General features: G+C 46.7%; 1 protein-coding gene across 4 annotated transcripts in view; it reads left to right on the forward strand.

Annotated features, from left to right (window-relative positions):
• The window catches only part of LOC140394127 (lipase maturation factor 1-like), a 107,554-nt gene that overhangs the window by 52,722 nt on the left and 38,756 nt on the right, over positions 1-16,076 (forward strand). The window contains exon 3 of one of the 4 annotated variants that reach the window (XM_072481002.1): positions 14,552-15,709. The exons of the other annotated variants lie outside the window; for them this stretch is intronic. Within the exon in view, the coding sequence (XP_072337103.1) occupies positions 14,552-14,630 (79 nt within the window). The 3' untranslated portion in view covers positions 14,631-15,709. Of the gene's footprint in view, positions 1-14,551; positions 15,710-16,076 lie in introns of those variants that run through there. 4 annotated transcript variants of the gene reach the window in all.

A 16,076-nucleotide genomic window follows, 5' to 3' on the forward strand; every position in this document is an offset into this window, starting at 1 on the left:
AGAGCTGCCTCACAAACTAGTCAAGCAACAGTCTGACATTGTCATACTCACAAAATAATTCTTTATAGATAATGTCTCAGGCACCACCATCACCATCCCTGCTTATGTCCTGTCCCAACCTCCATAGTGTTGAGTGGTCCTATCATCGTGTTAAATGGGATAGATTCAAAACAGATCTAGCAACTTGAGATTGGTCAACCATGCAGCACTGTGGACCATTAACAGCAGCAGAAATGTATTTAACCTTAATCTGTAACCTCATGGCCCAGTAGATCCCCCACTCTACCATTACCAGCCAGTCTGGTTGAATGAAGAGTACAGGGGGGCATTTCAGGAGCAGCATCAGACATAGCACAAAATGAGGTGTCAACCTGGTGAAGCTGCAACACAGGACTACTTGCGTGCCAAACAACATACACAGCAAGTAATAGAACTAAGCAATTCTGCAACCAACAGATCAGGTCTAAGCTCTGCAGTCCTGCAACATCCAGCCATGAATGGTGGTGCACAATTAAACAACTCACTGGAGGAGGAGGCTCCACAAATATCTGCATCCTCAATGATGGAGGAGCCCAACACATCAGTGCAAAAGCTAAGGCTGAAGCATTTGCAACAATCTTCAGCCAGAAGTGCCGAGTGGATGATCCATCACGATCTCCTCCGGAGGTCCCCAGTATCGCAGATGCCAGTCTGTAGCTAATTCGATTCATTCCACGTGATGTCAAGAAACGCCTAAATGCTCTGGATACTGCAAAGCATGTGGGCCCTGACAATATTCTAGCAATAGTACTGAAGAGTTGTGCTCCAGAATTTGCAGCACCCTTTGTCAAGCTGTTCCAGGACAGCTACAACACTGGCATCAACCCGACAATGTAGAAAATTGCCCAGGTATGTCATGTACACGCAAAGCAGGAAAAATCCAATCCAGCCAATTACCGCCCCATCAGTCTACTCTCGATCATCAGCAAAATGATGGAAGGGGTCATCAACAGCGCTATGAAGTTCACTTGCTGAACAATAACCTGCTCACTGATGCTCAGCTTGGGTTCCACCAGGGCCACTCAACTCTTGACCTCGTTACAGCCTTGGTTCAAACATGGACAAAATAATTGAATTCCAGAGGTGAGGTAAGAGTGAGGTGAAGCAGCATTTGACCCAGTGTGGCATCAAGGAATCTGAGCAAAACTGGAGTCAATAGAAATCAGGAAGAAAACTCTCCCCTCGTTAGAGTCATACCAGGCTCAAAGGAAGATGATTGTGGTTGTTGAAGGTCAAATCATCTTAGTGCTAGGGCATCACTGTAGGAGTTCTTCAAAGTAGAATCCTAGGCCCAGTCATTTTCAGTTGCTTCATCAATGACCTTCCTTCCATCATAAGGTCAGAAGTGGAGATGTTTGCTGATAACTGCACAATGTTCAGCAGCATTTGCGACCCCTTAGACACTAAAGCAGTCCTTGTCCAAATGCAGCAAAACCTGGACAATATCCAGGCTTGGGCTGACAAATGGCAAATAACATTTGTGCCACACAAGTGCCAGGCAATGACCATCTCCAACAAGAGACAATCTAACCATTGCTCCTTGACATTCAATGGTAATAGCATTGCTGAATCCCCCACTATCATCATCCTGAGGGATACCATTGACCAGAAACTGAACTGGACTAGCTATGTAAATACTTTGGCTATAAGAGCAGGCCAAAGGCTGGGAATCTTCCAGCAAGTAACTAATTTCCTGACTCCCCAAAGCCTGTCCACCATCTACAAAGCAGGAGTCACTTGCCAGGATGAGTGCTGCTCCAACAACACTCAAGAAGTTCAATACCATCCAGGACAAAGCAACCTGCTTGATTGGCATCCCTTCCACAAACATTCTTGCTCTTTGCACTGCAGATGCACAGTGGCAGCAGTGTGCTCCATCTACAAGATGCACTGCAGGAACTCACCAAGACTCCTTAGGCAGCACCTACCAAAGCCATGACCACTACTACTTAGAAGGACCACAGGCAACAGACCCCCGGAATACTTCCCACCACCTGGAAGTCCCCCCACAAGTCGCTCAGCATCCTAACTTGGAAATATATCACCGTTTCTTCACTGTCGCTGAATCAAAACCCTGAAACTCTCTCCCTTACAGTAATATGGGTGTAGCTACACTGCAGGGACTGCAGTGGTTCAAGAAGACAGCTCGCCACCATCTTCTCAATAAGAACATAAGAACTAGGAGCAGGCGTAGCCCATCTGGCCCCTCGAGCCTGCTCCGTCATTCAGTGAGATCATGGCTGATCTTTTTTGGACCCAGCTCCACTTTCCGGCCCGAACAGCATAACCCTTAATCCCTTTATTCTTCAAAAAACTATCTATCTTTATCTTAAAAACATTTAATGAAGGAGCCTCAACTGCTTCACTGGGCAAGGAATTCTGTAGATTCACAACCCTTTGGGTGAAGAAGTTCCTCCTAAACTCAGTCCTAAATTTACTTCCCCTTATTTTGAAGCTATGCCCCCTAGTTCTGCCTTCACCCGCCAGTGGAAACAACCTGCCCGCATCTATCCTATCTATTCCCTTCATAATTTTATATGTTTCTATAAGATCCCCCCACATCCTTCTAAATTCCAATGAGTACAGTCCCAGTCTACTCAACCTCTCCTCGTAATCCAACCCCTTCAGCTCTGGGATTAACCTAGTGAATCTCCTCTGCACACCCTCCAGCGCCAGTACGTCCTTTCTCAGATATGGAGACCAAAACTGAACATATTACTCCAGGTGTGGCCTCACTAACACCGTATACAATTGCAGCATAACCTCCCTAGTCTTAAATTCCATCCCTCGAGCAACGAAGGACAAAATCCCATTTGCCTTCTTAATCACCTGTTGCACCTGTAAACCAACTTTTTGCGACTCATGCACTAGCACACCCAGGTCTCTCTGCACAGCAGCATGTTTTAATATTTTATCATTTAAATAATAATCCCTTTTGCTATTATTGCTACCAAAATGGATAACCTCACATTTGTCAACATTGTATTCCATCTGCCAGACCCTAGCCCATTCACTTAACCTATCCAAATCCCTCTGCAGACTTCCGGTATCCTCTGCACTTTTTGCTTTACCACTCATGTTAGTGTTGTCTGCAAACTTGGACAAATTGCACTTGGTCCCCAACTCCAAATCATCTATGTAAATTGTGAACAATTGTGGGCCCAGCACTGAACCCTGAGGGACACCACTAGTTACTGATTGCTAACCAGAGAAACACCCATTAATCCCCACTCTTTGCTTTCTATTAATTAACCAATCCTCTATCCATGCTACTACATTACCCTTAATGCCATGCATCTTTATCTTATGCAACAATCTTTTGTGTGGCACCTTGTCAAAAGCTTTCTGGAAGGACTTCCGGGTGCGGTGATGACCAGCTAAGTCGCACGTTTCGGCAGCTCCCGGTGGAACGGACTTTTGGGCTCTTGATAGGAGCCCCAACGGCAATTTTAACGGCTAAAAACACCGTGCGGTAAACCAGAAGGGTGTTCTCCCTGGACACGGATGGAAAAAGGAGAGGAAAGTGGCCGGATTGCAGCGGATCCTTTGGAACAACGGCAAGGAAGGCAAGCAGAAACCAAGATGGCGTCGGAAGGTGGCAGTTTCATATGGGGCCCTGAGCAGCAAGAGTTCTTGAAACGCTGCGTGGAGGAGATAAAAAAGGAAATGAAGAAAGAGTTGTTGGCCCCGATATTACAGGCGATTGAAGGGCTAAAAGAGGAACAAAAGACCCAGGAGCAGGAGCTTCGGGTCGTGAAGGCGAAAGCAGCAGAGAATGAGAACGATATACAGGGCCTGGTGGTGAAGTCGGAGATACAGGAGGCACACCAGAAACGATCTGTGGAGAGGTTGGAGGCACTGGAAACAACGCAAGGAGGAACAACTTGAGGATTCTTGGCCTTCCTGAAGGTGTGGAGGGGGCGGACGTCGGGGCATATGTGAGCACGATGCTGCACTCGTTAATGGGAGTGGAGGCCCCGACGGGTCCGTTGGAGGTGGAGGGAGCATACCGAGTTATGGTGCGAGGATCGAGAGCAGGAGAAACTCCCAGAGCCATAGTGGTGAGATTCTTCCGTTTTAAGGATAGAGAAATGGTCCTTAGATGGGCGAAGAAAACTCGGTGTAGTAAATGGGAGAACGCGGTGATCCGCGTTTATCAAGATTGGAGTGCGGAGGTGGCGAGAAGGAGGGCGAGCTTTAATCGGGCCAAAGCGGTACTTCACAAAAAGAAGATAAAATTTGGAATGCTGCAACCGGCAAGACTGTGGGTCACATATCAAGGGAGGCACCACTACTTTGAGACGGCGGATGAAGCGTGGACTTTTATTGTAGAAGAAAAATTGGAATGATTGGATTATGAAAATGAACGTTTGGACAAAGTGGTGGGGCGAATGGGGGGGGGGCGAAGAGGGGTTTTATGTTTTAATCCTGCGGTATGGTAACTTTTCTTTCTCCCACAGGTGGTGATGGGGGGAGGTGGGGAGGGAGAGGAGATGGGGCGTTGGCCATGGGAGGCGGGGCCGAGGGAGAGGCGCGGGCTTGGTTCCCACGCTATGATAATTATGGCGGGAATAGAGAAGCAGGAAGGAGGGGGCGTCGCACGGTGCGAGCCGTGATCACGGGGGGAAGCCGAGGTCAGCCAGAGTTTGCTGACTTCTGGGAGCAACATGGGGGGAGTAATTACGCTAGCGGGGGGTCTAGCGGGGGGGGGGGGGGGAGGGGGGAATTACTGGGTTGCTGCTGCTGGGGAAAGGGGGGAGTGGGTCCGGGAACGGATGGGCGGGGGGGCACCGTCTGGGAGAGATACAGCTGCGTGGGAACTGGGTGAGAAGCTGGAAAAAGATGATGGCTAACCGGCAAGGGGGGGGGGGTGGGAAGCCCCCCAACTCGGCTGATCACGTGGAACGTGAGGGGGCTTAACGGGCCGATAAAGAGGGCACGAGTACTCGCACACCTTAAGAAACTTAAAGCAGATGTGGTTATGTTACAGGAAACGCACCTGAAACTGATAGACCAGGTTAGGTTGCGCAAAGGATGGGTGGGGCAGGTGTTCCATTCGGGGCTGGATGCGAAAAACAGGGGGGTGGCTATATTAGTGGGGAAGCGGGTAATGTTCGAGGCAAAGACTATAGTGGCGGATAACGGGGGCAGATACGTGATGGTGAGTGGCAAATTACAGGGAGAGATGGTGGTTTTGGTAAACGTGTATGCCCCGAACTGGGACGATGCCAACTTTATGAGGCGAATGCTAGGACGCATCCCAGACCTAGAGACCGGAAAGCTGATAATGGGGGGAGACTTTAACACGGTGTTGGAACCAAGGCTGGATAGGTCGAAGTCCAGGACTGGTAGGAGGCTGGCAGCAGCCAAGGTGCTTAAGGATTTTATGGAGCAGATGGGAGGGGTGGACCCGTGGAGATTCAGTAGACCTAGGAGTAAGGAGTTCTCGTTTTTCTCCTATGTCCATAAAGTCTATTCACGCATAGACTTTTTTGTGTTGGGTAGGGCATTGATCCTGAGGGTGAGGGGAACGGAATATACGGCTATAGCCATTTCGGATCATGCCCCACACTGGGTAGACTTGGAGATAGGGGAGGAAACAAGAGGGCGCCCACCCTGGAGAATGGACATGGGACTAATGGCGGATGAGGGGGTGTGCCTAAGGGTGAGGGGATGCATTGAAAAGTACTTGGAACTCAATGACAATGGGGAGGTTCAGGTGGGAGTGGTCTGGGAGGCGTTGAAGGCGGTGGTTAGGGGGGAGCTGATATCAATAAGGACACATAAAGGGAAGCAGGAGAGTAAGGAACGGGAGCGGTTGCTGCAAGAACTTTTGAGGGTGGACAGACAATATGCGGAAGCACCGGAGGAGGGACTGTACAGGGAAAGGCAAAGGCTGCATGTGGAATTTGACTTGCTGACTACAGGCACTGCAGAGGCACAATGGAGGAAGGCGCAGGGTGTACAGTATGAATATGGAGAAAAGGCGAGCAGATTGCTGGCACACCAATTGAGGAAAAGGGGAGCAGCGAGGGAAATAGGGGGGGTGAGGGACGAGGAAGGAGAGACGGAGCGGGGAGCGGAGAGAGTGAATGAAGTGTTCAAGACATTTTATAAAAAATTGTATGAAGCTCAACCCCCGGATGGGAGGGAGAGAATGATGGATTTTTTGGATCGGCTGGAAATTCCCAAGGTGGAAGAGCAGGAAAGGGTGGGACTGGGAGCACAGATCACGGTAGAAGAAGTGGTGAAAGGAATTAGGAACATGCAGACGGGAAAGGCCCCGGGACCGGACGGATTCCCAGTTGAATTTTACAGAAAATATTTGGACTTGCTCGCCCCGCTACTGACGAGGACCTTTAACGAGGCAAAGGAAAGGGGACAACTGCCCCCGACTATGTCAGAAGCAACGATATAGCTTCTCTTAAAGAAGGAAAAGGATCCGCTACAATGCGGGTCCTACAGACCAATTTCCCTCCTCAATGTGGATGCCAAGGTCCTGGCCAAGGTAATGGCAATGAGAATAGAGGAATGTGTCCCGGGGGTGGTTCATGAGGACCAAACTGGGTTTGTGAAGGGGAGACAGCTGAACACGAATATACGGAGGCTGTTGGGGGTAATGATGATGGCCCCACCAGAGGGTGAAACGGAGATAGTAGTGGCGATGGATGCCGAGAAAGCATTTGATAGAGTGGAATGGGATTATCTGTGGGAGGTGTTGAGGAGATTTGGGTTTGGAGAGGGGTATGTTAGATGGGTGCAGCTGTTGTATAGGGCCCCAGTGGCGAGTGTGGTCACGAATGGACGGGGATCGGCATATTTTCGGCTCCATAGAGGGACAAGGCAGGGATGTCCTCTGTCCCCATTACTGTTTGCACTGGCGATTGAGCCCCTGGCGATAGCGCTGAGAGGTTCCAAGAGATGGAGAGGAATACTTAGGGGAGGAGAAGAACACCGGGTATCTTTATATGCGGATGATCTGCTACGATATGTGGCGGATCCAGCGGAGGGGATGCCAGAAATAATGCGGATACTTGGGGAGTTTGGGGATTTTTCAGGGTATAAATTGAACATGGGGAAGAGTGAGCTGTTTGTGGTGCATCCAGGGGAGCAGAGTAGAGAAATAGAAGACCTACCGTTGAGGAAGGTAACAAGAGACTTTCGTTACCTGGGGATCCAGATAGCTAAGAATTGGGGCACATTGCACAGGCTAAATTTGACGCGGTTGGTGGAACAGATGGAGGAAGATTTCAAGAGATGGGATATGGTAGCATTGTCAATGGCAGGGAGGGTGCAGGCGGTTAAGATGGTGGTCCTCCCGAGATTCCTCTTTGTGTTTCAGTGCCTCCCGGTGGTGATCACGAAGGCTTTTTTCAAAAGGATAGAAAAGAGTATCATGGGTTTTGTTTGGGCCGGGAAGACTCCGAGAGTGAGGAAGGGATTCTTACAGCGTAGTAGGGATAGGGGGGGGCTGGCACTACCGAGCCTAAGTGAGTATTATTGGGCTGCTAATATTTCAATGGTGAGTAAGTGGATGGGAGAGGAGGAAGGAGCGGCGTGGAAGAGATTAGAGAGGGCGTCCTGTAGGGGGACCAGCCTGCAGGCTATGGTGACAGCCCCATTGCCGTTCTCACCAAGGAACTATACCACGAGTCCGGTGGTGGTAGCTACACTGAAGATTTGGGGACAGTGGAGACGACATAGGGGAAAGACCGGAGCATTGGGGGGGTCCCCGATAAGAAACAACCATAGGTTTGCCCCGGGGGGAATGGATGGAGGATATGGAATGTGGCAAAGAGCAGGTATAACGCAATTGAAAGATCTATTTGTGGATGGGAAGTTCGCGAGTCTGGGAGCGCTGACCGAGAAATATGGGTTGCCCCAAGGGAATGCATTCAGGTACATGCAATTGAGGGCTTTTGCGAGGCAACAGGTGAGGGAATTCCCGCAGCTCCCGACACAAGAGGTGCAGGACAGAGTAATCTCAAAGAAATGGGTGGGGGATGGTAAGGTGTCGGATATATATAGGGAAATGAGGGATGAAGGGGAGACTATGGTGGACGAACTAAAAGGGAAATGGGAAGAAGAGCGAGGGGAGGAGATCGAGGAGGGGCTGTGGGCAGATGCCCTAAACAGGGTAAACTCGTCGTCCTCGTGCGCCAGGCTAAGCCTGATTCAATTTAAGGTATTACACAGGGCACATATGACTGGAACACGGCTCAGTAAATTTTTTGGGGTGGAGGATTGGTGTGCGAGGTGCTCGAGAAGCCCAGCGAATCATACCCATATGTTTTGGTCATGCCCGGCACTACAGGGGTTTTGGATGGGGGTGACAAAGGTGCTTTCGAAAGTAGTAGGAGTCCGGGTCGAACCAAGCTGGGGGTTGGCTATATTTGGGGTTGCACAAGAGCCGGGAGTGCAGGAGGCGAGAGAGGCCGATGTTTTGGCCTTTGCGTCCCTAGTAGCCCGGCGCAGGATATTGCTAATGTGGAAAGAAGCCAAGCCCCCGGGGGTGGAGACGTGGATAAATGATATGGCGGGGTTCATAAAGTTAGAGCGGATTAAGTTCGTCCTAAGGGGGTCGGCTCAAGGGTTTACCAGGCGGTGGCAACCGTTCGTCGAATATCTTGCGGAAAGATAGATGGGGGAAAAAAGAAGGCAGCAGCAGCAGCCCAGGACTTGGGGGGGGGGGGGGGGGGGGAGGGATGGGGTGGGTGGGGGGGGGGGGGGGGGAGGGATGGGGTGGGTGGGGGGGGGGTGGCCTGAGACAAGGCAGTTGCCAATTAGGGCTAGTTTTTATTTTTGTTATTTAATATTTATTTATTTGTTGTTGTTTTTTTTTTTTTTTGTTCTTGTTTAAATAAAAAAGGTCATTATTATCTATTGTTATAATGTTGTGTAAAGGATGCACAATGTACTGTGTTGGTTGACAAAAAATTTTCAATAAAATATTATTTAAAAAAAAAGCTTTCTGGAAATCCAGATATACTACATCCATTGGCTCCCCGTTATCTACCGCACTGGTAATGCCCTCAAAAAATTCCACTAAATTAGTTAGGCACGACCTGCCCTTTGTGAACCCATGCTGTCTACCCAATGGGACAATTTCCATCCAGATGCGTCGCTATTTCTTCCTTGATGATAGACACCAGCATCTTCCCTGCTATCGAAGTTAAGCTAACTGGCCTATAATTATCCGCTTTCTGCCTACCTCCTTTTTTAAACAGTGGTGTCACGTTTGCTAATTTCCAATCCGCCGGGACCACCTCAGAGTCTAATGAATTTTGGTAAATTATCGCTAGTGCATTTGCAATTTCCCTAGCCATCTCTTTTAGCACTCTGGGATGCATTCCATCAGGGCCAGGAGACTTGTCTACCTTTAGCTCCATTAGCTTGCTCATCACTACTTCCTTAGTGATAACAATCATCTCAAGGTCCTCACCTGTCATAGCCTCATTTCCATCAGTCACTGGCATGTTATTTGTGTCTTCCACTGTGAAGACCGACCCAAAAAACCTGAAAAACCTCAAGGGCAATTGATGCCCACATCCTGTAAATGAATACATTAAAATGTTATCAGAATATGGCCAAAGTGCCCATGAACACACTTGGCTTTTTTTGTTATTGAAGGGTAGATTCGCATTGTAATGCATTAGCAGTGTCTACCTAAATTTGGCATCAGAACTTGACTTGAAGCTGTATGAGACTCGCTGGAAAAAGTTGTCTAATTTCACTTTGCATTAAAATCTGCCTGGGCCTTGGCACCCATGTTGCATTCAAAACTGGATTTTCCAGTTGGGGGTATATCTCTTTGGAGTTATTAACATACTGGAGTTCGTCTCTTCCACCTACCTGTGGTGATTCTTGCCAACATTTGGCAAATGGAGGCTTGCTGCTGCTTTTAGAGCTGTTTATAAAAATTTTCCCCAATTACTTTCCTTTGTCCTTGCACCTGGGCATGGCTTTAATGGACAGTTCTGACTCCTGCTGACCTCTGAAGGCTGGATGCTTACTCAGACCACATGCCTGAGCATTTTACGCCCTATATTTTCCAAGAGTTAACAGTCACTTTGATGAGCAAGTGTGGATTAATTAAGTAAAGTCAGCACGGAGTTGTGAAAGGCAAACCGTGTTTAAGTAACTTGATTGAGTTTTTTGATGAGGTGTTAGTGAGATTTGATGAAGGTAATGTATTTGATGTGACGTACCTAGATTTTAAAAAGGTGGTTGATAAAGTGCCAAATAATAGGTTGTCAGCAAAGTTGAAGCCCATGAAATAAAAGGGAGTGTGGCAGCATGGATACAAAGTTGGCTGTGTCAAAGGAAACAAAAAAAACAGTTGTTTTTCTGACCAGAGGAAAATGTACAGTGGGCTTCTCCAGGGGGCTAGCACAAGGACCACTGCTTTTCTTAATCTGTATTAATGACTTGGACTTTGTTGTACAGGGTAGAATTTCTAAATTTGCAGATGACAGAACTTGGAAGTATTGTAAACTGTGTGGAGGATAGTAATAGATTTCAAGAGAAAATGGGCAGGCTGGTGGAACGGCAGTTAAGTGGCAGAAGAAATTTAATGCAGATAAGTGCGAATTGTTACGTTTTGGTCGAAAAAATTAGGAGAGGTAATATAAAACAAATATAAAAGTGGTGCAGGGACAGAAACTTGGGGTACATGTGCACAAATCATTGATATGGCGGGGCAGGTTGAGAAAATTGGTAATAAGGCAAACAAGATCATGGACATTATACATAGAAGCAGAGTATAAAAATAAGACATTTTGATGAACCTGTATAAAAAGACTAGTTTGACTGGAGTATTGTGTCCAATTCTAGAAAACACTTGAAAAAGGATAGGAAGACATGAGCGAGGGTGCAGAAAAGCTTTATGAAAATGGTTCCAGGGATGATTGACTTCAGTTAGATTGAAGAAGCTGACATTGTTCTCCTGAGAGAAGAGAAGATTCAGAGGAGACTTGGTGAAAGTGTATCAGATCAAGATTGGTTGGGACAAAGTAGATTGAGAGAATCTGTTCTCATTGGTGGAAGTGTTGAGAGCCAGCCACCTACCATCCTGCTATTTTGCCACTGTACCCCACCTCAAGCACCTACCCACACCCGTCTGTCACCTTTTTGCCTTACCCACCCACCTGCTCTTACCCTCCTTGCTACCCTTGCCCAGTTATCCACCCAATCCCTTACCTACTTATCCGCCCTATCTCTTACCACCTTATCCACCCTATCCTATTCCGCATCCTACTCGCTTACCCACTTGCTTATCCACCCTACCGTATTCCGCACCCTATTCCCTTACCCACTTATCAGTGTAGTTTTTCAATGAAGCTTTGGGACATTTTGATATTTTGGAGTGAGTGGGGATAAAAAGAAAAAGATATAACAAATGAGTTACAAATTAATCTTTTTCATTACAACAAAAGCCAAAGCGGGCAGTTTCGAACAGTGTTTTTCAAACTATTTTTGCCCAGGACCCATTTTTACCGACCTTCGCGACCCACGCCGGCTGTCCTTCGTGACTCACATTAGCCAACATTCGGGACCCACCATTTTCTCTTACCTTTAATGCAAGAGGTGAGCCTGGGCTTATATTCTACAGTCTAAAGTAGTGACGAATGAAAAATGATCTCATTGAAACAGGCATTATTCTCTCTGGACTCTACAGAGCAGATGCAGAATGTAAGGTTTCCTCAGATGGGTGGTTTACAGCCTGGGGATATAGTCTGTAAATTGCAATGTGACGATTTTAGACATAGATGAGGGGGAATTACTGAACTCGAAGTATTGTGAATCTTTTTAATCTCTAAAATTCAATATCGAAGAGAGTTCTGCAGGCTCAGTCGTTGAGCATATTCAAGACAGATGCAGGAAGACTGAATTGAATTTCAAAAAAAATTTCTCCTGGATCAGCACGCTGATGTCAGGAGGAGGCGCCGTTTCTCCCTGGGCTCCGGGCATGGACACCGATGAGCCGGCAGGCACACGCAGTGCACCCGCATTTTTTTAGCTGATCGCGGCCATCATTTTTAAAGCCGCTCGCAGATGGCGTTTTAAAAAACCGGCTGCTGCAGCCGTTGTGCCTGAATTCACGCGATCAGGAACGCCGCGATGGATGGCTCCACAACTCACTTGCGGGTGGTGACCCTCAGTTTGAAAATGCCTGGTTTAGAAGGTATGACCATGCAGCAGCTCTGGAAGTTGATGACTTTTGAGTCTGAGATACAGGGTTGCAGTATGCAAATCAATTCGTGAACCCAAATGTCCACATTTCATGTTTCAGATGTTGAACTATGAATTATAATTTTCTAATCTCTCGTTGCTCTTTTTTGGATGCTTTTGCAATTTGAATTACCATTGTTTCAATAGATTGAGAAAGGGACCAAATCTTTATGATGTTTGGTTTGGGGAAAATCTCGGCTAGTATATTCTCTTCTGTCACACTATCACACTAACTAAGAACCTATAAACATGATGGACACTTTTACCCTCTTAAAAAACATGGAATATGGGCAATTTACTTTGACCCAAGGTTCAGTCTGGCGGTCAGGTGACTTCTATGATTTCTGTACAGGCAGGACAAACTGTCACTGCGAAAGACACGGATTGATTAGTGATCGTCAGCATGGTTTGTTAGATCTTGGATGGGATTCTCCAGTCCCTGATGCCAAAATCGCGATTGGCGATCGGCTGGAGAATCAAAAGTTTCCGACCAAATTGGGGGCGGCGCCACTTTCGCGATGCTCCGCACCATCCAAAGCCGCGATGTATCGACAGCCTCAGGACATTGCCTGAGGCCCGTCCCCCAATGCTCGTCTCTGACTGGTCGAATTCCTGACGCGTCGGTCGCATGTGGTCTCATTCGTCGGGAACTCGGCGTAGCAGCTGCGGACTCAGTCCAGCGGCGCCACAGTCTGGGGTATGAGCGCATGAGTGGCCACGGACCCGGCAATTCTCCAGAAAAGTGCGATCTCATGGGTTACGGGGCAGGTAGCAGGTTGGATCCAAAACAGGCTCAGTGTCAGGAAACAAAGGGTTGATGTTTTTGCAAATGGAAAACAGTTTCCAGTGGTGTTCCACAGGGCTCAGTGTTGGGACCCTTGCTATTTCTTGTATATTAATGATGTAGACTTAAATGTGGGTGGCATGATTGGGAGATTTGTAGATGACACAAAAATTGGCATTTGTGTGCGATAAAATGGTAGTTGTAATTTGTAGTTGATAGGGGAGAGGGATAGCTGTTGATTCCAGAATTATATCAGAAAGGTTTGGTTGAGTGGGCAGAGAAATGGCAAATGGAATTCAGCCCAGTAAAGTACAGGGTGATGCATTTAGGGAGGGCAAACAAAGCAAGGCAATACTCAATAAATGGGAAGATATTGAGAGGGGTTGAGGAAGTGAGAGAACCTGGGAGTGCATGTACACAGGTCCTTGAATGTGGCAGGACAGATGGACAAGGTGGTCAAGAAGCGTATCGAATGCTTGTCTTTATTGGATGAGGCATTGAATACAAAAAGCAGGGATGTGATAATGGAATTGTGTAAAAATCTGGTTAGGCCACAGCTGGAGTTTTGTGTACAGTTTTGGTCACCCCATTACAGGAACAACATAATTACTTTGGAGAGAGTGTAGAGGAGATTTACAAGAATGTTGCAGGTCTGTGGAGACATTGAATAGGCTAGGATTGTTTTCCTTAGAACAGGGGAGACTAAGGAGTGATCTAATTGAGATGTATGAAATGATGAGGGGTCTAGACGCGGTAGACAGGAAAGACTTGTTTCTCCGAGCTGAGGGATCAATCACCAGAGGGCATAGATTTAAGGTGATTGATAGAAGGATAAGAGAGGACTATGAGGAAATTGTTTAGCCATCTGGAATTCACTGCCTAAGTTGGTGGTTGAGGCTGAAATGCCCAACTCATTAAAAGATACCAGGATCTGCACCTGAAGTGCTGTAACCTGCAAGGCCATGGACCAGGTGCTAGAAAATGGGATTAAAATGAGCGTCTAGTTTACTTTTTTCTTTTTTGACTGTGCAGACACGATGGGCTGAATGGCCTCTTTCTGCACCATAACTTTTCTATGGTGCATCTCTCTGGGAAGTCATTAAAATGTATATGTCTGTGTGGAGGACCTTCCCATGAAAAGACATTCATGATGCAGGATCACTTGGTGAATGTACAGCTCTTGTTGGCTGGATATATGCAGAACCTCAAATATAATAGATACCCCAGACTTGGTATCTGCAAACTCAAATTCTAACAAAGAGAGGCTTTTAAAGTTCATTTATGGGATGTGGGTGTCACTGGCTCGGCCAGCATTTATTGCCCATCCCCAATAGGGAGTTGTGGGGAAACCATTTTATCGCAAGCAAATGTGAATGGCCACCGTTCAATCCCCATTGTGTGGCAATGGATCACTTGAGTGGATACTGGAAGTGTTGATTCTATGGTCACAATATCAAAATTGGCTTGAGATAACAAATTTTGTTGTTCCAAAAACAGGCCAGAGCAAGTCAATCTGGGACAACTTAGGACAAAGGGACCATCACCTCCCCAGGTAGAAGGAAGGAATCCTGCCTAAACGGGCAATCAACTCAGGCAGTGAGCAGAGGAGTTAATTTGTTTTCACCTGCAAAATGAAGCTCAGCCACAACTTTGCCTGAAAAGCGAGAAACCTCCAGGGAAGAGAAACCCTTTAGCCCTGCAATGTTTTTATCTTAAAGGACTGATTAAGAACTCATGATAAGCAAGGCAAATGGCATGTTGGGTTGGCGTTTATTGCAAGGGGAATGGAATGTAAAAGGAGGGATATTTTATTGCAGCTCTCAAGCGCCTTGGTGATGCCACATCTAGAGTACTGTGTTCAGTTTTGGCCTCCTCATTTGAAAAAGGATGTGATTGTGCGAGAAGCAGTTCAAAGAAGGTTCACGTGGGATGAATGGATTACCTTCTGAAGAAAGATTGAACAGGTTGGGCCTATACCCATTATGGTTTAGAAGACTGAGAGGTGATCTTATTGGAAATTTAAAAAAAAGAAAATGCTGGCAGGTCTGGCAGCATCTGTAGAGAGAGAAACAGAGTTAATACTTTGAGCCCACTCTGACTCTTCATCAGAATTTAAATATGTAAGATCTTGAGGGGAATTGATAGGGTAAATATCCAGAGGACATTTCCTCTTGTGGGGGAGGAGCGAACTAGGGGACACAGTTTAAAATTAAGAGATCTCCCTTTTAAGATGGAGATGAGGAGAATTGTTTCCTCACCGCAGAGTTGTTGGTCTGGACCTCTCTTTCCCAGAAAGCAATGGAGGCTGGGTCATTGAATTTACTGAAGGCTGGGTTAGGCAGATTTTTGATAGAAAGGGAGTGCAGAGTTACTGGAGGCAGACAGGAAACTGGAGTTGAGACCACAACTACAACCAGCCATGATCTTATAAAATGGCGGAGCAGGCTCTGCGGGCCGAATGGCCTAATCCTGCTCCTAAGTTTTTTTATCCTTATTTGTTTCTGCTCATCTTTGTAATTCTGCTCATCTAAGTGCGTGTGAAATTTCTAGAACTCATCTTGTGTGTGCGTTTCTGTTGTTAGAGGGAGTTTCATTGCGCTCATGTTTTGGGTATTGTGTGAATAAACATTGATTTTTTTGTTTGATTCAAACTTACCAGAAAGCCTGTTTGTGTCTATTCTTCAAAATCGCAGCACTCAAAGTGATTAAAACATTCCTTCTAAATGTATATCTTGTTGTAAACAATCAAGAGACAAGGAAAAAGGAGTAAAGTTATCCTGCCATCTCTCCCCATCTGTAGCACTTCTCAGACTGGATAGTGGATCATTGTGTCTGTTGAGGAGCTCTAGATGTTTGTAGTTTTATTGCAATATACATGTACACATGTTTTGGCCTAAATGTTGAAATACTAAGTAGTTGAATGCAAGGATCTAGGGTGGTGTATTATTTTAATCTGAAAACAGATTCATAATCATAGAATTGTTCCAGCACAGAAGGAGACCATTCGGCCCATCAAATCTGC

This window comes from Scyliorhinus torazame, chromosome 17 (assembly GCF_047496885.1).
Source record: "Scyliorhinus torazame isolate Kashiwa2021f chromosome 17, sScyTor2.1, whole genome shotgun sequence".
NCBI lineage: Eukaryota > Metazoa > Chordata > Chondrichthyes > Carcharhiniformes > Scyliorhinidae > Scyliorhinus > Scyliorhinus torazame.